This window comes from Dipodomys merriami, unplaced genomic scaffold, assembly GCF_024711535.1.
Source record: "Dipodomys merriami isolate MVZ:Mamm:240054 unplaced genomic scaffold, mDipMer1.0.p SCAF_49, whole genome shotgun sequence".
In the NCBI taxonomy this organism is placed as follows: Eukaryota; Metazoa; Chordata; class Mammalia; order Rodentia; family Heteromyidae; genus Dipodomys; species Dipodomys merriami.
Window position 1 is genome coordinate 6,624,751 of NW_027206057.1, and position 24,647 is coordinate 6,649,397.

Consider the following 24,647-nt stretch of genomic DNA (forward strand, 5'->3'; position numbering starts at 1 on the left):
AGCCAGGTACAGTGGCTCACATCTATAATCTTAGCAACCATTGAGGAAAATACTGGGTGGATCACGGGCTAACCTGGGGGGGGGGACTTAGCAAGACCCCCGTCTCATCCAATAGCTGGGCATGATGGCACATACCTGTTATCCAGCTATGTGGGAAGCATAAACAGGAAGATGGTGGCTCAGCTCTGTCTGGGCAAAAACACAAGACACCATTTCCAAAATAACTAAGGCAAAAAGGCCTGGAGGCAAGACTCGGGTGGTAGAGCCCCTGCCTAACAAGTGTATGGTTTTGAGTTCAACCTTCAGTACCATCAAGACAAACAAATTAAAGAATATGAATGATTTCTCAAATTTTCTAGGTACTTTAGTGAATATAAACATATGCAAGCTTTTTGAGTTCTAAGTGTGCTCAAACATCTTTACTTTTGAAAATGAAAAAAAAAGATTCCAGAATTTCATTTCATTGTCACTTAAAGGTAGACACTAGTATCCTAGAGATTGTGTCAACTTGTGCCTAGAGAAGCATGAGAGGCGACACAGTGGAGTCAGACCTTGCTATGTGACTGTGGGCCAAATGCCCCCATTTTTGTGAGCCAGGACTTCCCCACCTGAAAAGTAGAGGTAATCCTACTTGCACAAGCAAGGAATATACATGTGTGCATCCGAATTTGTGTGCTTAATAATACAGAGATTCAATATTTGTATTGAATCCCTGCAGCTTTCCCCTGTTTACTCACCTGCAGGTGATCGATCCGATCGACCCTGGGAAAAGAGTGGGCCACCTGGGCTTCACATTGCCTTCCCGATGCATAGTATAGTGGGTTCATGCACTTCCTTGTGGTAATAAAGAAACATGACCTTGTTTACAGTAATAAGCTGATGAAGTGCTTTAGAAACAAAAGGACAGCGAGTAGATGAGCAGAGGGGCAGGGAGAACATTGTGAGTGGCATGTGGGATGGCTGGTTACTGGACTGGCACATTTGTTATTGCTGGGTCTCAGAACAGAAAGTGCAGGTCCCTAGTTATTGTGCCAACCACAAATGCCTATATCTCCTATCACCACCTGGAGTTCTTAAGAACTAGTGAATGGCACAGGTACGGTCATCTGCTGCTTTCTGTTTTACAGCAAATGTACCTTCAGCCTAAAATTTGCTAGATAATTCATGCAGCACTTTTACCCACGATGCTTATGTTAATAGCTTTGTAGCTTCATGTTTTTGTGCCTTGCAAGCTAATTCTGGAACACATTAAGTGTGTTAAATGAGGGATGAGCATATGGGATTTAAACCTACTGAATGGAATGACAGAGAGGGATCTTTTTGATTGAGTTTGGAAACAAAGGGCCACATCATTGCACAGCAACATAATTACGACAGTAGAGGCCATTATTCCATTTTCACTTGTTCATGAGGGTACAAGTAAAATTAAAAGGATTTCTGTCTTCCTTAGCTATTACCAGGAAGAAGGTATTCTTATTTTTTTTAATTTAATTTTATTTGTGAACATACTGTACAGAGGAGTTACAATTACATGAGGAAGAAGGTATTCTAGCATGATGCTACCCACTACTAGGATGGTGATAGATCAGTGTAGTAAGCAGTTCCCCAAATGACTCTCAGTTATTCTCACCTCCTGGTATTCATGGCCTTAGGAAAAAACTGGGTCTCCTAACTTGCTTCTAATGAATAGAATATGGAGAAAATGGTGGAATGGCACTTCAATGACTCCTCCAAAACTTAAGACTTTTGTCTAGTTCTTTTTCTAGCTTTCCCCCACCCCTGTTGTTTTCTTGGGCTGCTACTGGGGCTTGAACTTGGGGCTTAGGTACTGTTCCTTGGCTTTTTTTGATCAAGGCTAGCACTTTACTACTTGAGCCCACAAGTCCAGTTCTAGCTTCTTGCTAGAGGTAAGAGTCTTACAGACTTTCCTCTCTGGACAGGCTTTGAACTGAGATCCTCAGCCTCCTGAGTAGTCACTGGCTTGTGGCTTTTTTATTTTCATTTTTGGGGTCAAGGAGGAATACTGGGATTGAACTTAAAGTCTTATGCATATTAGACAAGTACTCCCCTTAAGCCATAGTGCCCAGACTTCTCTCTGGCTTTTCTTAGAATGCTTGCTATCTCAACGTAAGTTGCCTCAAGAGAGAAATGCCCATTTGGAAAGGACAGCCAACATTCATTAAAGAAATGACACACTTATTCCAACAACCCATGAAGAATCCTTTCAGTCTAGCCTTGTGGGCAGACCTAGCAATGCATCAACCCCTGATTACAGCCTGTAAGAGACCATGTAGCAGATCCAGTTAGAACTTGATGGACTCACAGCACTATGACATAGTTAACTATTTGTCGTTTTAAGTCACGAAGGTTAAGAGTCATTTGTTATTCAGCAATAGACAAAACAAAAACACTCTGCCTGCTCTAAGTTGGTAAATACTTGTGATATGATTCATGATGTATAGGTTTTTTGTTTGCTTGTTTTGTTGGTTATGGGGCCTGAACTCTGGGCCTGTGAGCTGTCCCTCAGCTCTTCAGCTCAAGGTGAGCACTCTACCACTTGAGCCACAGCACCACTTCCATCTTTTACTGCTTATGTGGTTCTGAGGAATCGAATGCAGGGCCTCGTGCATGCAAGGCAAGCACTCTACCACTGAGCCACCTTCCCAGCCCCTATGATGTATAGTTTTTAAGACCAAATAGTATTTGGATTTAAATATAAAACTGAGGCAGAGCTGAGCACCAAACATTCCTGAACATCTCTAACAGAAAAGACAAAACATGTGGCAGAGAACACAGAAGAGAAATTGTAGATAGTAACAAAGATGGAGATCAGAATTACATGGATATCTTTAAGATACATGCAGAGAGGTAGGCTCTGTCATTGCTATGGAGCAGCTAAAGAGTAGCAGTGACAGCGATGGAGACAAACTACTGGTTTCACAATTTTGAAGACCCACTTTGCTCCTCTTTTCTCACATTTACAAACCAATAACCTGTCGCATTTCCCTTTTCCCTTACCTTCAAAGAGACTTAGTGAAAACTCAAATTTAGCTATAGCTACTGTGACAAATTTCATAGTTCTTATATTTGTTAGTACTCTTTTCCCCATCCTAACTTTCCTGCTTGGTTTTTATTATATGTCTTGTTGCCAGCCAGCTGAAATTCTTCATGGAAAATGTCAGAGGCATAAGTAAGTAGACACAACATAGATACTTGAAATTTTCTCTCATATTGTGATAGTACAAAGAGAAATAGCAATAAAATGGAGTTAGATGCACCGCTATCTTGATTATTTTCAAGATGTAATTTGGTTAAGGGGAGGACAAATATTTAAATTAGCATAATTTAGAAACCGCATACATTGGATAAATTAAAGAAAACACCAATTGTGACAATATTTGTACCGTTTTTATTTGTAAAAATAACCATCTGAATGCATTTCCAAAGTATATTACAGTTAAGTACTTCATTACATTATTAGAGCATTCAGTAGTTGCAAAAGTATTAAACTGTGCTTGAGACGATTCAGACTGGTTCAAAGTCATTCACTGAACTAAAAGCCATTTTCCTCATTTTTACAGTCATGACATTTCCTGGAGTCATTTAACTCCAATTTACATAAGAAAACATTTCAGACAAAAATCCCATTGAAATATCAAACAATAGTTTATGCTGGTACAAAGATGTTATACAAAATAAAACACTGGCACCAAATTCGTATCATCGTGCTTTGCAAAGATATATTGCACATGCTAAAGCAGAAAGTCTGTGGACGAAACTACCAAACAAAAGATACTTGCATGGAACCCTTAAATCACTGTGTAAGAAACACGTAGGATTACATTTTATACACACACTCAGATTGTCACTATCTTAAAACGCTTTTCCCCTATAATACTGACCTATGGTTTACAGTTTTGTAAGAAGAAAGCATTTTAGCACTGCAAAATCAAACATCATTCCTATGGAAAACGTCAGCATTTTCATTTTCAAAGCAGGAAAAAATGGGGAAATAGGAAACAAACACTTTGTACAAAGGAAGGTTGAAATGAAAACTTACTGGTATTATATTGCTCTGATAACACTCAAATGAAAACAATTTCACAGAACAGTTTCAGAATATACAAATATAAAAGGCACTCTAACTTCATTTTACAAGACCAAAATTGTTTTAAAAAGATGAGTTCTTCAAGCAACCAAAGAAACAGAAAAGCAAATTAAGTTGCTCAACAATACGAAGAATAACTAGTGCAGCAAGCCCACTAGATGTTCTTCTCCTAACTCAATACTAAAATAAGACAAAATACTAAAATAAGCAGCTGTTCACTGCCTAAAGTACCAAACCATACTCTGGTGCCCTTTTAGTAATGATAAATAGAAATCCCCTGAGCTATTTACTGTAGAATCAATCATAGCAGATTTTAGGCAATTTCGAGATAGGAATGTATTTAGCAAAGATAGGCAGACACTGGCAAATAGATAATAAAACATGATCATCGTGGCTATGGATAAAACAAGAGTCTAAACATAACACATTAAGGTAAAGCACTCATCAACTAGGACTTGATTCAAAATGCATTTTCTGATTTTTCCCTTCTCAGAAAGTTAGGTTGCAAACATAATTTTATTTCTAAGTGATTTAATTGAAATACACAGAAATTTTGTTTTAAAGTTATTTCTTTAAAAAAAAAAAAGGTCTTGTTGGAAGCGAGAAATCAAATGAAGGGGGAGATTGACTGAATGACCAGTTCATTGTAAGCATTGTGTTCCTTTGTCCTTCTATTAAAATGAGTGAGGAAGGGTCCAAGTGCAGCTCTGTGGATAAAATGTCTCCTGATAGTTCACTGCTTTGCTGAACCATCCTTCTATTCTCAGTCATTCTATAGGAAAAAATGTTAATGCTGCCTTACCATTAATGCAGGCATTTCCTTTCTTGCTTTAAATGCCAACTGAGCAAGATTTCCATTCACTTCTAGAAAACGACAGCTCAGTGTAGCATGTTTCCTCAACACTGAAGTGCCTATATTCAGTGTTTTGATGACAAAGGCATTATTGCTTATTAACAATTTATCTACTTTAAAAATCCATCTTCTCTGAACAAAAAGAATGGAAGATGGAAGAAAACATAACACCAAGAGTTTAAAAAATAATGGTGGTGGTGGTGGAGGAAATTTTTATAAAATTATAATTCTATTTTCCTTATAAGACCTTTGAATATGTTCTCATGTTGAATTTAAACATACACTATGAGTTTTAATTGCACCTAGGCCGTTAAAAGAATATGATTAAAGTCTTTTGCAGCTGATGGAAAAAAATAATACATTATCCATATGTATGCAGATGTGATGGACAGTTAAAAAAAAAACGATCTCACACAGACACTATAAAATAGAAATTTGCAGGGTGAAGATGTAAGCTATTATAAAATGTTGAAAAGGCCTGCTTTTGTGCAACATCTTTCTTCCCTGTCTCTTCCTCAATTGGAAAATATCATTTGGGCTGGTGATTTTTAACCCTCTCTTGGCACAGTGTCCTAGCTGACATCATTTCCCATTTCTTTTTAAGATTTTCAGTGTATTTAGGGTAATTTGTTTTTTATTTTCCTTTGGGCCACCTTGACGTACATGATACGCCTCACATTTCAGTTTTCATCTTGCATAAGAAGGGCAGTATCTTATAAGCTGGCTACAGACTGGGGCTGAGCAATGAATGAACCTGAGGGCTGGCCGGAAACATTAGTAGTGGAAATGCTGGATTAGTCCCCAGTGCTGTTGCCTAACCCAGGGTCAAGGGTAATTTTCCACTTTTTTTTTTTAATATTCCAAATAAGTACACAGCAATTAAAACAGAGAAGTAACAGTAAATGTTTCCTTGGCATTTGTTTCATTTCAAATAAATATAAACACATTCACATCAGAAGTATACAGACATTTTCTCTAGTTTGGCAAGAAAATAAACTGTGGTCAACACATCATCAATTACAAATGTTAAACCATCAACTAGAAATCTGTGTCATAAGAAATATAAAATACAATAAAGACTGGTACACAAAAAGATTACATTTTTTTTAACTCCATAGAAAAGCTACTACAGTTCTCACTCGCATTTTGAAAGAAAAAAATTTAAATCTTCCATTTGAGTCTGAAGTATTTTGGTCCTCATGGATAGCTGGTTGAGGGACTACGTACATATTTATATACACACCAACGTGTGTCTGTGCATAATTTTTAAAGTCTCATTCTTCTTTTTGTACAGCTGTTCCAAGTGTAGAACGGGGTCCATTCAACCTAGAAGCTTTGGCAGAGGGAGTAGACACAGTAGTCACTATGTTGATTTCATCATCAAGCAACTGGCAATTGGATTTCATTTCCATATCTCCCATTTCTACTTCCTGCATCCACTTCCTTGGTTCCCGTTGATAATCACCCTTTCACTCACTTGACAAGGACTTGACTCCTTGACTGAGAAGCTCACTTAATATTTTACTAATTCATTGACAATGCTGACGATTCTGATGTCTTCAAAAAAGTTAGTTTTTTGATTTAAAGAACAAATTATCTGAGGGCTGTTTCACATGAAATTGGCATGTTGTCTCAATGTTTTGGTGCAAAATAATTTCATGCCTGGAAGATTAGTAGCTAGATTTGGGTTCAATCACCTGGGTGAAAAATTTGTCCCAGGCTTATTAATGGGAAGCACTGGTGCCATATTTGTTTTAACTAAAATAAAGCACAGTCAGTTTTTCCATTCATTAGGCCATCTGAACAAACATCCTCAGAAAGAAATTGAGGATATTTAAGTTCTTACTTCAGAGAGGATGGAATAGTTTGGATTCCCTTTTTTTTTAAAAAAAGAAAACAAAACAAAAGAAATATTATTATAGGCATTTTTAGCTCTGAAGATGAACACCTTTACCTCTGGCTTCTAGTAAGGGAGTAAACATTAAAGGAGAAGCAGTTTCCTGTCCACCCCAGCCCTCCCCTCCCAGGGGACATGAATGTCACATTGATGGCCTTCTAAGAACTGAACTGCTAAGTATGTAGGGGGATGGGAGGGGTCTTTATAGTGAACAGTTGCCTCTCTGTTGTATTACCCCCAGAGAAAAATAACATAATACTTTGAAATTCTTTGCTTAAAATGAGAGGTAGTCTTTCAGAGAAGTACCTTAGATTTAAGGAAAACGAGAAACAAAACAAAATCAGGACACATTCGTGTGAGCATTTCACACTACAGCCAGCCTAGCTCGCCCTCCCTTCGGTTGATGCTTTCTCTATTGGCTGTGGTCTCCAAATACTGGGGACATAGCATAAACTTGGAGTTCAAGCTTCTTTTTTTCCCTTCCTCCAGCATAGAAGATCAAGAAAAAGCTTCTACAGTCCAAAGTCAAAATGTTTCAGAATCAGAATCATTTTCATTGTACCCGTCCTCGGAGCCTACGTTGTTACTGCACAGGCTAACCATGCTACCTAGGTTGGAGAGGGTCGTCCTGCTCAAATTGTCTTTTTTAAAACAAACGAAGTTGACAGCCGTCATTGTACTGGGAGGAGAAAAAGGCATCATGGTAGCCAAAATGAGAGCCAGGCAGTCAGCCACGTCTTTGCTAGGAGCACAAGCGAGGGCTGGGGTATGACCTGGGCATAAATGCAGACAAAGCAGTGGTTAGTCCTAGGGGTCCAGAGCGCCACGAGCATTCCACAGTACATCTCCTACAACCTTGGAGTGGAGATGTATGTTGAGTTAGAATTCATGCCAGGTGCAAGGAGTTACTTCTCACAAGTCATGCTAGGGGGTGAGGCTGGAAGGGTTCTTCTAATGGACAGAAACATGAGGTGGTAGGGGTGGGACACAATTCCACAAAAACTAGTGACACGACAACCAGGAAGACATTTCCAGCAGAGAGCACGCACACACCATGAGCTCCAGGCCTGGCCTGAGGAGGACTCTCATTCTGAGAACAATGACTTAATACGGCAGGTAACTGCGTGTCAGGTTAGTGAAAATACTGGAAATTAGAGGACTGTCAAGACGACTGATGTGGAACTGTAGATCAATTCACTGGTTTTAGAAAACTGGAATGATTTGAAGAGATTAGACATTGGAGAGTGTTCGTTTGTGATTAGCCCTATTGTGGGATAAGGTAAAATGGACTGGAATACAGTGTAATCATGTATGGAGAAGTAACAACAATCATTGATAGAAGCCATAAAAGACTTATTACCACTTAAAAAAACGTTAACAGAATTTACCAAAAAAAAAAAAAAATTCACTACCTCACTAACCAAAGGCCCAAATTTGAGCTGTGACAGATGCAGCGAATGACTGTGCTGGCCATAATCAGAACGGTGTCATTCTCTATCAGCTAAACTTTGAGTCTTCTCCAGATGAGAAAGCTGCCTGGCCATTTCACATGGGTGATTTGGAGAGGTTAATTCTATGATTGCATTGCTACCCTTGTCCAACCTCTGTCCTGTTGGCCCACTCTGTAGGCTAAATTTCCCCCTACACTAGTATAGTCTCTCAGCCAGCCATTCAGAGGAACTGGCTTCATACAACTTCCTCACTCAACCTTTAAGAAATCATGCCTCTCTCTAAGGTGAGAACACAAACAAGAATGGACATATATGTTAACATGTCATTCCAGAAAGGATCATGGTGTAGAAAGGAATTATTATTTTAATGCTGCACAAAATTGCTCCCAAATGTCCTACGTCCTGAGGACGCAAGGAAGCAGCTAAGCTCCTAGAGAGGCAGAAACTCCTAGAGAGGCAGTGTATTGACCCAAGGCTCTTGATCCTAAAGGCTAACTAAACTTCAGGGGCAGCAGATTTATTTACATTGGAAAAAGGCAAAACTCATTTATTCTGGTCTTCTTGGTCATTTTGGAGGAAAATTGTGGGCTGAAGCATATATAAGTGATCAGAGGGTAAGGAAAAGGGGAGGGAGAACCAAAGGGATGGAGTCACAAAACTTTGGTGCTTCCTAGATGAGTAGGGTTGGGAATAGAGCAGGGTACATGCTAGGATAAATAGGATGGCAAACCCAAAACTAATATGTCAGCTAATATGTCAGCATGGCTGCTTACTTCTGAGAAATAGGCATGGGCTGCTAATTCCAATACCTGTAATAAGCAGTTAATTGAGTTACATTAATACATTAGAATGCTTCAATTAGATGTCATGATTAATGCCACATTTAAAAATTACATAATTTATAAGTATCCAAAAGTTCCTCTTTGGCTCTCAAGGGTAAGAGGCATGGGGCTTAGAATGGGTGTTCAGTTTTATTCTAGTACTCGTTAGTTTCCAAAATTTTATAGGACAGAGTAGAAAGCTTCTGACAAGAATTATCTAATTTAGAGGGGCTGGGAAGGTGGCTCATTGGTAGAGCGCTTGCCTTGCATGCCTGAGGCCCTGGGTTTGATTCCTCAGCACCACATAAGCAAAAAGAAAAAAGCCGGAAGTGGTGCTGTGGCTCAAGTGGTAGAGCGCTAGCCTTGAGCTGAAGAGCTGAGGGACAGCGCCCAGGCCCAGAGTACAGGCCCCACAACTGGACCCCCCAAAAAATCATCTAATTTAGAAAAGAAATGTTATATAGATCAGAAGAAGCTTACAAGTCTAGACCTAAATAAAATTTATTACTTCCTGGGCTCTGATGGCTCATGCCTGTAATCCTAGCAATTCAGGAGGCTGAGATCTAAGGATCATAGTTCAAAGTCACTCTAGGCAGGAAAGAATATGAGACTCTTTTCTCCAATTAACCAGCAAAAAAGCCAGAAGTGAAGCTGTGGCTGAAATGATAGCAAGGATGCTTGAGGGAAAATGCCGTGGTTTGAGTTCAAGCCCCAGCTCTGGCATGAAATTGTTTTTTTTTTTTTTTTTCCTTTTGTTCTCCTAATTTCCAGATTAGGAAAATGAGTTCTGATGTTCACTTTAAAAATATAAAAGGTGCTAGGTACTGGGGGCTCATGCCTGTACTCCTGGCTACTCAGGAGGCTATAATTTGAGGATGGCAGTTCAAAGCCAGCCTGGGTAGGAAAGTCTTTGAGATTCTAATTATCCAGCAAAAAGATGGAAGTGGAGCTGTGGTTCAAGTGGTAGAGTACTAGCTTTGAGCAAAAAGGCTCAGGGACAGTGCTAATACCCTGAGTTCAAGTGCCAGAAATGGCACACACATAAACAAACAAACAGAGTTTGATCTCAGAATGAATTGAAATAGTCAAAGAACTAGGGTTTTTTTTTTAGCCTGTTAGCATGCACTAATGACATATGTAATCTCTAACTCTTTAGCATTTGCAGTTAGAACCCTAAATGCCAAGTTGAAAGGTTTTGACTTTGCCTTAAACATGTTAACTACAGAGCTGAGGAGTTAGAGGTCAGTTGCTGATGTTACATGCAAAATGGACAGCACTGGTGGGCTACAGGTAGACAATGTGTTTTACAGAAATCAGACAGGACATGTTTTCCTTTGTTGAATTCTTATACACATGATACCTCCAAGGGGGAGAATTTTTCCTTCCTTTTAAAGCGCCTACCCTTCTCTCATTCCACTGGCTTCAACTAGCATATGAGAAGTAGCTGCAGCAATTTTTAATTTCTTTTCCACTTACCATTTTCATCTATAGCAAGAACACAGGCTCCTTTGGCCAACAGCTCCTCAACTACGACCTTCAAGCCATTGCGCGCAGCAACATGAAGGGGTCTAGGAAAGAAAAAGGACACCAAACATCAGTTATGCTATATATTTATGTAAATGTTGTGTTTGGACCTGGAATGTTCCCAAAGGTCCACATGTTAAAGGATTGGTCCCAAACTTGGAGCTAATGAAAGATAGCAGCATCTTTATAAGGGGCAATTTTAGGTTATTAATAGTGTGACCTTGATGGAATTATGGGCCTCCATTTCTTTCTTTTCTCTGTCCTGGTCATGGAGAACAGCTGTGCACTGGCATATGCTCTCCACCCTGACTGGCCAACCATTATGAACTGAAACCTCTAACTGTAAGCAAAGCAAATCTTTTCTCTTCCTAAGTTGATTATGCCAGGCATTCAATATAGTCATAGAAAGCTATATAAGTATAACATTTTGGTCAGTTGATATCACCAAAAGGAAAAAGTTCTTAACAGTCTGCAAATTATGCAAATTATGCATATCTTTTACTTTTTAATAGGCTATACGTTAAATGGGTGATACTGATCAAGATGCATTATACTTATAATTTGTTGAATTGAAACCTCTTTGTACAACAAGTTAAAGATGGTGGTGATAATAATAATAGTATAAAGATATCTTTTCCAGGTATTAACAACCCAACTACTCTTACATATTCAGCCCAGATTTCTGTGTCAGTGTTGCAAACAATCTAAAACAAGCTCAAAGAAACCCATATGAATCTAAGCTTTGGTGTGTTTTGTGGAAGGTTCTTTACTGCCTAATTTCCACTTCAACATTCAAGTCACTGTTTCATGCAGTTCATCAAGATGACTGGTAAATAATGTACAGTCCCAAATATCCTTATTATTAATCACATACAGAGGTTTTATTGGATTTTTATAGGCTAATGTATAACTCATTACAGTGTGTTAAGTAAATTGTTTAGGAATGTTAAATGAAAGAATATTCTAATATTCCTTTGCCTTTAAAACAAGTGTCTATGTAATTTCCCAAAATGGAAAGTGAAGCAGCTTTTAGATTTTTCACACTGAGGGAGGGTTACAGTGAATGATATTAATGTATAATTAAAATAAATAGGTTAGAGACTCTTCGGAAACCTGATTTACAAAACTGTTGTTTCCCAGTCAGAATATATAATGCTGATACATACTACAAATAGTTTCCCCAAATATGTCAGTTCACAATGCCATAAGATTTTTCACACAGCTTGCTAGATTGATAACGCTGCCACAGAAATATCAGCAGAGGAAAACAAAGACCTTACAAAATCTGTGAAGGCATATCACAACAAGGATCCCTACTGAATCTGCCTTGCTAGTCAACACTTGCAGGTGTGTGATGTGGGGAAGCCAGATCTGCATCTGTCGCCACAAGTTCCCAGGAACATGGCTGGCACATGGCAGGCTCTTCACATTTGCTGAATAAATGACAGGGACTCGGTAGACAAGTCAAACGGTAGCCGTTATACTTACGTCTGCAGTGCATTGTTTTTTGCATTAATAAGGCTCTCATCTTGTATCTTGTCAAGTATTAACAAGGCACATTTTTCATGACCCTAATAAAGAAAAACAATAAGGAACATGAAGCAGAGACAAAGACAAGTTCGTGAAATTTTTTTTCGGTAGGCCTTAAATGGAAAATACATTTCTTCTGCCTAAAAAATGGTCTACAGGGCTATTTTCTGAGCAACTTTTTTTTCCCCTAAAAAGTAAATGGGCCCCAGATACTCTAAGATTCTAAATCAGGTCTATTAGGGCTTAGTTAACATTTGTCTGTTCTAAAATATTCATAGTTAATATTAATATTCCAAGATAATTTTTGAAATTAATGTCCAGAGAGCTAAAGCAGATGCTAGTTTAGCTAGGTCAGCTGGTAGATAGCAGAATTAGATGCTCTTTAAAGCCTTCAACATTATTTAGTAAATATGCATCAAATTCCTCCTCCTTCAATTACCACTTCAGAGATCCGTTTAGCCTCACAAATCTCGCCACACTGTGGGTCATCATTTATGACCATATGTTTCTGGAGAGCTTCTTCCGTTACTCAGCTAGGGGAAGGTATTTTTGGATCTTATCATAATTTTTAATAAATCAATTGTCAAGTCAGAAATCCTTTAAAAACTTCAAGCTTAGTGCCCCTTTAGACGACCATGGATTCCAAAGCCTTTGCTAAACATGATCCATAGACCTGCATAGACAGCAGCACCACTTGGGACTTAGAAATGTTGACTCTTCTGGGCTGCATAGTGAGACTTTGTTTCCAAAAACAGAAAGAAGAAGCTTAAAAAGCAAAATTCAGGAGGCTGAGATCTGAGGATCAAGATTTGAAACTAGCCTGGGGAAAGAAAGTTCATGAGACTCTCATTTCCAATAAACTACTCAAAGAAGGCCAGAAGTGGCACTGTGGCTCACGTGGTAGAGTGCCAGCCTTGAGCAGAGGCAGCTCAGGGACAGTGCCCAGGCTCTGAGTTCACGAGTCAGGACTGGCAAAAAACTTTCTTTTTAAAAAGTTGAATCTTACGTTCCACCCAATCCTACTATTATAGAACTATTATTTTTAACTAATTAATTAATTAATGTTAATTAAAATTCTGAAATACTGTTATTAGGTAGCCCAGTCTAGTCTTAAATTCACAACCCTTCTGCCTCTGCCACCTAAGTGTTAGGATTTCAGATTATCTGCCGTCATACTTAGCCAGATTCTATAGTTTAACAAAGTAAGACATTCACTAACATACTAAATAAACTCCATGAGACTGGGCATGTTTTGTGGTTTCCATGGGCTTCCCAGAGTATGAAATGAGAAAATACAACCAGAAAGGAAAAGTCTGAGAGTTAAACACTACTTTAGGCATGCTAAAATAAACGTCCATCACTGCTGTCAACTTGCATTGTGCTGTAATGCCTTTTGTAGTAAAATTACGCATATATACATACATGTACGTGTGTGTGTGTGTGTGTGTGAACAAAACATTAACAATAACAAAAAAGGAAAATCTCATATTCTTTGCACTTCACTACGCATAAGGAGCTGAGAATATAGCTCAGTGCTTCTTGTCTGTACAACACTTGGGATTTTAGCTCCATCAATGGGGGAAAAAGAAGAGTCGAAGATTATGATGTAAACCTGAATCCTAGCAATCAGGAAGTCAAGGCAGGACTATCTCAAGTTCAAAGTCAGACGATCTACATAATTAGATCCTGTATCAAAACAATGTCCTATGGAGGGCCCAGGTAAAGTGGTAGCAAGGCCCTGGTTTCAGTCCCAGGAGGAAAGGATGGATTGCATATGGATACATTTATTTGCTTCACAGAGTAGTTGGGGCCATGTTATTACAATGTCTTTAGGTGGAACAAAGGAAAGCAAGCAGAACTGCTTAGAAGGCATGTAACTGAGGTCCTAACCTATTATATGGTACCAAATGTAATGCCACAACCAGGGAGACAGATGCAGTGGCAACAATAGAATAGGTGGAATGTGGCAAAACTGCAAATGGCAAAGACCATGAAAATCATGTTCTTCTCACTCCCTGTGCTGGACTGGGGTTCTGCCCTTTCTAGCCCCTCCCCCCGTATTCCACTCACACTGACAACATCCCTGCAGATGTACACCTTATTCAAGAGCCATGCTAAATGCTTCCCAGACACATAGAACTTCAGGGAGATTATTGTTATTACAACACTAACTAATGATGCTTAAATTCCATTTACATACTTTGCTACTAGCCAAATGTAATGGTGTATTCAAGTCTTTATCCTTTATAGTCAGATCAGCCTGGGCACTATTCACCAAGATATCTGTAGAAAAAAAGAACAAAGAGGGTTAATTTAGGCTAAATGCTAATGACATGTGTGGTAAAGTTGCAACAGAAAAACAAAAAGAATATTTAAATTACACAGCTTATCTTTATTTTTCAGATCTGAGGACTGAATTCAGATTACATATTATTTAATGCTGTTGAAAGAGGAAGAGAGCCAGGTAGTGCCATATGCGTTCTACTCAAATTGGAAGCTGATAGTTTAAATTATCTGTAGTGTTTTATTATTTTCAGTTATAATGTCTCTGCTGTATTTGGTTTCTAACATTGAGGCACTTCACTGTGTGCACACACTGCCAAGGTCGAAGCACCTTACAGGAAGCAGAAACCTCTGAGCAAATGGAGTCAGGTGGCTTCAGTGAAACTGACAATGGCTCTTTTTCAAGTGTGGTTAGTTGAAGATCATCTATTTCTCAGTTTTCCTTTGGTTTGGATAGGCAGAAATGCAAAGTCCACAGGGCAAGTACTTACCCACAGCGCCTGCCTGTCCGTTCTCAGCGGCCATCATCAGCGCCGTCTTTCCTGAATTATCCACTGCATTCACTTGGGCATTGTGTCTCAAAAGAAGCTGCAAGCATTCTACATGATCCCCAAAAGCTGCTGCATGAAGGGGTGTCCTAAAGATGTCAAACAAATGTTTTTTTCATTTAGCTTCCTTTAAACTTATTTTCTGTTTAGTAACTGCCAGGACACAGAAACATGGAGTTACCTAAGGCTTTACAGTAGACAGAGATAATGATCAAGATCCCACTTATGTGAGTGGCCCCCTCAGATTTGGGGGGTGTATGTCCAGACATTAGCATCTTTATTGGCCCTTTAATCTTGAAATCTAGTGACGTCACTCATCTTTCAGATAGATTCTTTCAAAAGTGAGCCTTAAATTGTGGGGGTAGTTGATTAAATAAAAAAAATTAAAGCCTATGTTATCTAACATGGATGGTTAATGACTTTGGGAGGATAATGTGATATTATTAAAGTTAAAGCTTCTAATCAAGTAATATCAGCACTAGGACTTTAAGTTTCTCTCTCTCTCTCTTTCCCTTTCTTTCTTACTTTCTTGTCAGTATTTAGGTCTAAACTTGGGGCCTTACCCCTCAACCACATGCTCAGTTCTCCATTCTTAGGATTTATTTTCCACAGATACTTGGCCATGTGTGCATATTCATTCATATGTAAGAATGCTCATTGTGCTGCTTCTTTGAGATAGTAAAATATTGAAAAAATGTTCTTCAATAGGAGACAGGCTAAGGAAAATCTAGTAAATTCAGTCAATGAAATAACATACAACTTTAAAAAGAATATGGTAAAATGTATATCTTGGCACAGGAACACCTCCAATATGTACTAAAAGCAGTGCTCTGATTTATATAAAAAGAATATATGCACAGAAATATACTGAAGGATATGTATAGAAAATATTTAGGAGTATATAAAAATATTTAGGAGAATAAAAAAAACCTTTTAAGGAAGAGGTTTGGGATTCTAGGTTAAGAGGGAAAACTTTTTAATTGAATATTTTTTGTAATATGTAATTTTATTTGAACTCAGGGCCTGGGCACAGTCTCTAAGCCTCTTTGTGCTCAAAGCTAGAGCTCTACCACTTGAGCCACAGAGCCACCTCTGGTTTCTAAGTGGCTTATTGGAGATATCAGAGACTTTCCTGCTCAGGCTGCCTTTGAATCATGATCTTCAGATTTCAGCCTCCTGAGTAATTAGGATTATAGCCATGAGCCACCGGTGCCCAGCTTTGTAATATGTAATTTTAAAAACTCAATTAAGAAACACATGTTTAGAAATCCCACGGATTGGGAGAAGATCTTCACTAGCCATACAACAGACAAGGGTCTCATATCTAAAATATACCTGGAACTCAAAAAATTAAATCCCCCAACAACAAATCTTCAAAGAAACAACTGCCCAATAAATAAGTGGGCTAAAGACTTATAGAGAAAATTCTCTGAAGAGGAAAGAAGAATGGCCAATAGACACACAAAGAAATGCTCAATCTCTCTAGCCATAAAAGAAATGCAAATCAAAACAACATTGAGATACCACTTCACCCCAGTTAGAATGGCTATAATCAAGAATTTTAATAACAACAGATGCTGGAGGGGATGTGGCCAGAAGGGGACCTTAGTGCATTGTTGGTGGGAGTGTAAACTTGTTCAACCACTTTGGAAAGCAGTATGGAGGTTCCTCAAAAGACTCCACATAGAGCTCTCCTATGACCCAGCAATCCCACTTTTGGGCATTTACCCAAATGATCACAAACAAGACCACACTAAAGCTACCAGCATGACTATGTTTATTGCAGCATTATTTACCATAGCTAAGATATGGAACTAACCCAGATGCCCCTCAGTAGATGAATGGATCAAGAAAATGTGGTATATATACACAATGGAATTCTATGCCTCCATCAGAAAGAATGACATTGCCCCATTTGTTAGGAAATAGAAAGACTTGGAAAAAATTATATTAAGTGAAGTAAGCCAGGCCCAAAGAAACATAGGTCCCATGGTTTCCCTAATTTGCAATAACTAGTATATGTCTGAGTCAAGCAGAAAAGGTCAGATAAGGTAATGTTAGTGGAATGAAACCCAAGATAAGTATTCAAAAAAATTTTTTTCCTTTCATGCAATTGTTTCTATCATATTTATAAGAAGATTTCTATGTTGCTTTGTATGTCCCTCCCCCACAGTATAACCCATACTTTCACTGTATTTGATGTTGGTATAACCCATACTTTCACTGTATTTGATGTTGGTATAATTTGTGGAGGGGAAGGGAAAAAAACAAATCGTTTAAATAGGGATACAGGTGCACTCATTGCAACCTGAGATGTACAAGTCGTTATGTCAAAAAAATGAACTTAACAACTTTGGTGGGGGAGTGAGGGGAGGATCGGGTGGGGAGAGGGGAGAATTATGGGAAGGGATGGGAAGGGGAAACAAAGAGGAGACAACAATGCTTGATAAGAAATGTACTTGTTGTCTTGCCCCTCTGTACAGTTTTCTCATAATAAATAAATAAATAGAAACAGATGTTTGTCTAGGTGTGGTGATTTATGCCTTTAATCCCAACATTCAGGAGGTAAAGGCAGGAAGATGGCGACTTCAAGGCTAGCTTAGGCTACAAAGTAAGACCTTGTCTCAAGAAGACAAAGGCTGAGAATGTGGCTTGGTGATTCAGGACTTGCCCCACACATATGAAGCCTTGGGTTTAATCCTTAGAACCATTACAATATCAAACACAAACAATTTTTTTTAAAAAGTCTGCTGCTCTGTGACTGCAAAGCAAGGATTAGGACTCATCAAGACAAATCTTGCCATTTTAGGATCACTTACCTGCCTTTGTCATCTCGACAACTGACAATATTGGAATCTATGGCCCCCAGTAGCAATGATGCACAATTCTCATGGTCATTTATTCTGAAATGAAAATGGATTTTAATGGAAATAAATTATATAGTCCTTCGTATACCATCTTCCTATGCACTATATGTGTAACGATATATATGTGCCAAACATACTGTATAACATTACACATACTGTTACACTGTGTGCAGAATGATCTGAAGTCAGTATTTGTAGGAAGTGTTTGAACCTTATAACCCTGAGCTTCTCTTTCAACCTCTTTACTCAGGTAGGAGCTCATTGCAGATTAGTTAATGAGACTGTGTCAGGCATTTAAAATAACCCAGATCCTTTGCCACCTACACTTCATTGATTTAGTTATTATATTCCTTCAATATGTTTACAATCAATGAAACAAGTGTCATGTGACACTTGGTTCCCAGGCTGACCATAGAAGTATCACTTAAAGTCACTGTACCCTCTGAATAATAACTCAAACTATGGAGATGGAAAATAAATTATATTTGCAAAAAATAAAACCGTTTAGCACATACAAACAGTGGAGAATTACATGCAAAGTCTTCCTGGTAGAAAAATGCCTAACCATGCATAGGCCTCTGGTTGTTAAGCTTGACTTAATTTTAGGATTTGGAAGACAGATGTAAGCAACCACTGAGGCATAGTTCTGACCATGAGGAATGTGCCCCGAGGCCTAACCCTTCATGCAACATCTTAAGGTGGTTCTGAGTCACCTTGGGATGGCAGCACCCTACTACAAGCTCCTGGAGATTCATTAACATTGGGGACCACACTTTACAACCACCCCATTTGTCCTTAGCAGCAAAATGGAATATTTTAATCTTATCTACAATCACTTTTTCCTTCCCTAAAAGGCAATCTTTCTACATGTAGCTTAACACCTGTCCCCTTGCCCGCCCTTCCCCCCCCCACTTATTTCTACTTACATTGCACAGTGCAGTGGAGTAAAGGGATTACCCATAAATTTTCGAAAACATTTCTGCTCCAAAAGTACCTCTAGACAGTTTTCATTACCTGTAAGGAATCAAATGAACTTAGGGCATTTCCAAGAAAGAATCTTTGTTCAGCACAGTTGGGGACTTTTATATTTTTTTTTTCCACTTAAGTATTAAATTCTAGTTTAGGAATTGCCCCCTGATTGCCTTGAGTGTTCATTTTCCATGGAAGAAAATTAACAAAGTGCCAAAATGCAATTAACCCGGCTCACAGGTGTTCTACAGCAAAATGAAGAAATGAAATAGTGAAGGCCATATGATCCGGTGCAGATAAGGAAGACAGCTCTGCAAGCTCAGTGGCTTCGGTGTTACCCTCACCCTTGACAGGTGCCTAACATGCACATGCCTCCATTTGACCATATTCATAAATAGGAGTTTGACCTTTCACCCTCATGAATATGTTAATATGTTCCACCCTCTCGCCAAGGGGAGAGGATGTGATTAGTAGAATGCACTCTTTGATGAGGAGGGCCCGTTAAAAGGCTCTGAGCAGATTACTATGGAAATGTTGTTAGGGGAAGATGGTACACAGCATCTAATGAGCATTTTTTAATAAGTAGATGAATAAATGTGATGGGCTTTTTATTTTTAGCACTTATTTAGCTATTTGATTTAGTTATTTTTCAGACAGAGTATGTCACATTTTGCCAAGGGCCACTGACCACTATTTTCCTCATACAACTCCCCTCCTACCTTCACCTTCTATGTAGCTAGGATTATAGGTGAGAACCACCATGCTCAGCTTGTTGTTTGAAATCAGGTCTCTAACATTCTTGTGCCAAATGGCCTCCAACCACAAGCCTCCTCTGTCCACTTCCCCCATAACTAGGATTACAGGCACGGGCCCATCATATTTTCTTTGTCCATTCATCAGCTGATAAACACCTAGGCTGGTTCCATAGTTTACTATTGTGATTGTGCTAACTTGTGAGAATATTCTGCAAAAGAGGAGAATATTTTGAAATACAATTTTAAGTAAGCATGAACAATACTGAAAATTCTAGAATGATATTTGTTATATTAGTTAAACATTCTAGGGCTAGTGTGGTGGTGCATCCTAATTGCTTGTAAGATAGAGAGAGGACTGTGGTTTGAGGACAGCCAGGGAATAAAGTTAATCAATAGTTGAGTGTGGTGGTGATGCCTGTCACCTAGCTATAATGAAGGTTAAAATCAGGAGGATCATGGTTCTAGGCCAGCCTGAGCAAAGTTTATGAGACACATCTGTGGGGGGAGGATTATGGTTCCGTCTGACCTGGGCAAAAAGTAAAACTCTGTCTCAACTATTAACCCAAACAAAAAGAGCTAAAGGCATGGCTCAAGTGGTAGAATACCTGCCTAGAAAGAGAAAATCTCTAAATTCAAACCCAGTACCACCAAAGAAAATATCAACAATAAAACAAGCTAAGAACAGTGGTGCTTGTAGTTCCAGATACTTAAGAGACTGAGGATCTCAGTTTGAGGCCAGCCCTGGGCAAAGGCACAGGCCCTGTGTGAAAACAAATGAAAGCAAAAAAGGGATGGAGGTACGGCTCAAGGGGTAAGAGAGCTTGCTTGCCTAGCAGGCTCACAGTTCTGAGTTCAAACCTTAATACCAGCAACAACAAGAAGTAGATACACATTCATGTGTAGTTATTTATAGTATCAGAGGAAAAATTGCGAAAGATACCGCAGTACATCAGGAAATGGTTTTGGAAAGGAAACTTAATTTTACTGTAGACACTTCTGAATTTTCCATTTGGTACAATTAGCATGTGTTTCTTTTTTTTATTCATGTCATGCAAATTTAAAATTTCCAAAATAATAAGTGCAATAAATGTGGAACATAAAGCAAAGAAAAATACCATGTTTCTCTTAGTATTCATTGTGACAGGTTATTCCATACCACATTTCATTATTACATTTCATTTCATTTTTTGCTTTGAGCTATATTATTTTAATTCTTTGTGAAGCTCCTAGTTCTCTTACATAGTCCAGAAACTAATGAAAAGTTGAATCCGTCAGTTCTAATTAGGAGTTATATGTTCCTGAGCAACAAAAGGAGGCAAGTGAACTTCTGCCCAACTAAGACATATGGCAGCTACAGGATGGGGACAGAGGGAGAAATCGTTCCAACCAACCAATCAAACAGACAAAAACGACCAAGCATCTAGGGTGCAGAAAGAGGAAAACACGGTTCATAATACTGAGCTATTTCACACTGGTCCTGGGGCTGGATGTCTATGGAATCAGTGGAATTGCAAGCAACTCACCATTGTAACAAGCCCAGTGCAGCGGCGTGTAGCCTTGGTTGTCTTTGAAACAACAGTCCTCCTCAGAAAGAGCCATCTGAAGCAGCTCACTCAGCCATGTGGCGTGGCCCCTTGCAGCTGCGTAGTGCAAGGGCGTTCTCCCTCGGGAATCTTTGCAGAGAATGGACACTTCTTGTTCCAGCAGCATTTGCACACACTCTTCATGTCCTGTCATAATCTGATGAATTGCAATGAAAATATAACACAAACATCAGAAGGGCAGAGGAAGATTCAGGGAGCCAAACAGTCAGGTGGGCTCAGAGGCCTACATCTGGCCTTCAGGAAAGCAGATTGTCTTAGTTCAGAGGTGGGAGGCAGGAAAACCCATCACACTTCATGCCAGAAAAGTCTACGGACAGCAGAACATTTTACAAACACTCTTGAGTTTCCGAACCTACTCACAAAAGATACCATGACTTGGGAGAAAGTACAGACTTTAGAATAAGAAAGATGCACTAAATCCTGGCTCCCACACCCTGTAAAAGGTGATCACATTGCTTCTCTCTGCCTCACTTCATCTGCTAATAAATAGGAATAAGAATAGTGTTCACACAGGCTGCTGTTAGGGCTAAGAAGATAATACAGCTGGGTGACATGGTGGGGATTCATTCTGAGAACTGCTCTGTCAGGCTATTTTGTTGCTTTGTAATCAACACAGAACATATGCACACAAGCCAGAAAGAAAAGCCTACTGTACACCTATGCTATCTACCTGCCTGGCATGTCGTTGAGCTGAATACTATAACATTATAACATAGAGGATATTTTTACATCGACAGAAGGGTCCAGTAAAAACATTAAATGACAGAATTATCTAGCTCTATTATTGTCTTAGGAGACTACCATATTGTGTGTGTGTGTGTGTGTGTGTGTGTGTGTGTGTGTGTGTGTGTGTACTCTGTCATGGGGGAAAGGAGGCTTTGTGCTGCATGACTTTAAAGGAAAAGGCTCCTGGCGTGTTGTATAACCCACAAGAAATAAGAACTGTGATGATGACACTAACCAATAAAGTTCTTTCCATTTAAGGTATTCCCACTGTCCACAAATATGATTTCTGATTTTGTTCATTTGGCTGCTATGGAATCCTTTGAAAAGCAATTTATCAGCTTTATACAAAGAATTGTTCACAGAATAAGCACTTTGGCATCAGGTGTAACAAAGAATGATTAGATCTATGAAATTCTTAGCAGGGGATCACACTAGCCCAATGGCTAAGTGCATAAGACAATATATAATGAAGCATATCAAAATGAACTCCAAAAATTGGAAACAAGAGGTTCTTAATATGTCCTGTATACAGTTATTTGTATTTTTTCTTTCTGTTTTAGTTTTTTGTACCCTTTGTCTTGTGTAGAAGCTTATCTGGTTCGTGGAAGGGATAAGGAATCACAGAAACAGCAGGACAAAGGATGAACTAATACAACAATGATATTCACTAGGCAGTAGGTTGGAAATGAACTTTACAACTTGGAGGGAAGGGGAATGGGGAGAGATAAACAGGAGGCAATGAGGAAGGGGGTAACAGTGTTTAAAAAGAAATGTATTCATTACCTTACTTATGTAACTGTAGCCCCTCCCCCATTTATCACCTTTACAATAAGTTTTAAAAAATAAATAAAACAGTGGAAAGAAAAGAACACTTAGAAATACATTGACTACTGAAAAGCAGGTTATCAAGGGAAGAACACAAGCACACAATGAAATATGAAAAAAAAAACAATGTATTTGAAGGAAACAAGCACCAAAACCAAGAGGTACCCCACAGAAAGGAAGCAAATTTTCACTAGCTATTCAACAGACAGAAGATTAATTGCAGAATATCCAAAGAACTCAAAAACATTAAACAGCAAGAGAACAAATAATTCAATTAACCAATGATCAAACAAACACAGTGTTCTGAAGTTCAAATGGCTAGCAGATACCTGAAGAAATGTTCCACATCATTAGCCATCAAGGAAATGCAAATCAAAACTTCAGTATGATTCCATTTCACCTCAGTCAGAATAGAATCACTGAGAAATCATTAGAATCATTGAGAAAACAAACAACGTTGGTGAGGATTTAGGGAAAAAGGCCTCTCATCCACTGCTAGAGGGAATGTAACAAGTGCAGCATGATGGAAATCAGCATGGAGATTCTTCAAAAACCTAAATGTAGATTAACCTTATGATCTATCTTATCACCGTTAGGCATATATTTGAAAAATTGTAAATCAATACACAAGAAAGACCTGCCCATCCATGTTTATTGCAGTGCTGTTCACAAGAGCCATTGTGGAAGCAGCCTAGTTGCCCAACAACAGTTAGATGGATAGAGAAAATATGGCATATATACAGCACCACCTGGAGCAATATTTAATCATGAAGAAGAATGAAATTACGTCATTGGCAGGAAAATGAACGAAACAGAAGAACATTATGTTAAGTAAGATACGTCAAGCTCAAAAAGGCAAACACTGCCTGCTTCCACTCATATGTGAGATCCATATCTAAATGACAATGATGGGGCTGGGAAGATGGCTCAGTGGTAGAGCGCTTGCCTTGCATGCCTGAGGCCCTGGGTTCGATTCCTCAGCACCACATAAAGCAAAAAGAAAAAAGCCAGAAGTGGTGCTGTGGCTCAAGTGGTAGAGCGCTAGCCTTGAGCTGAAGAGCTGAGGAACAGTGCCGAGGCCCAGAGTTCAGGCCCCATGACCGGACCCAAAAATAAATAAATAAATAAATAAATGACAATGATGATGATGATGATAATGATGATGATAATGATGATTGATGATGATGGATGACAGAATATGAGATACTCCAGTGGGAGATCAATGAAAGGGGAAAGGGAGAAGGAGAAAGTACTGAGGAGTGAAGAGAATCAAAGTTCATTTTACACACACACACACACACATACACACACACACACACACACACATCTGAATACAGCACAATGAAGACAGTATAGGATAGCATATCTTCATTATGAAGGTAGCATAATAAATACCACCAAAAACTGGCAAAGGGGGAAAACTTGTTCAAAGTCCATTGTATGCATCTATGGAGTTATCACAACAAACCCTCCCCTTGTGCTGTCAATGTATCCTGAGACAAATATGACAGATTCCAAATAGCTTTTTCTGTATTCTCTCTTATCAAAGAATAAGACAAATCTACATAAGAGAAGAAAAAGAATTGGAAATAGGTATACTCCCCCAAATGGTTATCTCCAGGATATAGAATTAGTAGTGATCGTGATTTTCTTCCTCTGTGTTAAAAAAAATAAAACTTTGCAAATTATCTATGATGTACATGTATTTTGTAATCAGAAAGAAGCAGCAAGCCCACCGATAGTAGGTGTTCATGCATTTATTATCACAGTCTGTCATGAAGTCGTAAGAGCAGGAACTAACAGTGCTTTCATTACTGTACCTTTGTACAAGATTTTGTCATTTCTTTTTGGCTGGCTGAGGTTAACTGGTTATATTATGAAGTGAG

General features: G+C 38.8%; 1 protein-coding gene across 4 annotated transcripts in view; it reads right to left on the minus strand.

The window, feature by feature from the left end:
- Positions 1–3,396: 3,396 nt before the first annotated feature.
- The window catches only part of Ankrd44 (ankyrin repeat domain 44), a 300,455-nt gene continuing 279,204 nt past the window's right edge, over positions 3,397–24,647 (minus strand). For 2 of the 4 annotated variants that reach the window (XM_069995713.1, XM_069995712.1), the window contains exons 21-28: positions 21,130–21,346; positions 18,809–18,896; positions 17,835–17,918; positions 14,959–15,104; positions 14,385–14,467; positions 12,143–12,225; positions 10,607–10,698; positions 3,397–7,631 (exon numbers count right to left, since the gene is read on the minus strand). In XM_069995713.1, coding sequence (XP_069851814.1) covers positions 7,384–7,631; positions 10,607–10,698; positions 12,143–12,225; positions 14,385–14,467; positions 14,959–15,104; positions 17,835–17,918; positions 18,809–18,896; positions 21,130–21,346 — 1,041 coding nt within the window. In that variant the 3' untranslated portion in view covers positions 3,397–7,383. The remainder of the gene's footprint in view (positions 7,632–10,606; positions 10,699–12,142; positions 12,226–14,384; positions 14,468–14,958; positions 15,105–17,834; positions 17,919–18,808; positions 18,897–21,129; positions 21,347–24,647) is intronic. The other 2 variants (XM_069995714.1, XM_069995715.1) reach the window with 1 other exon arrangement.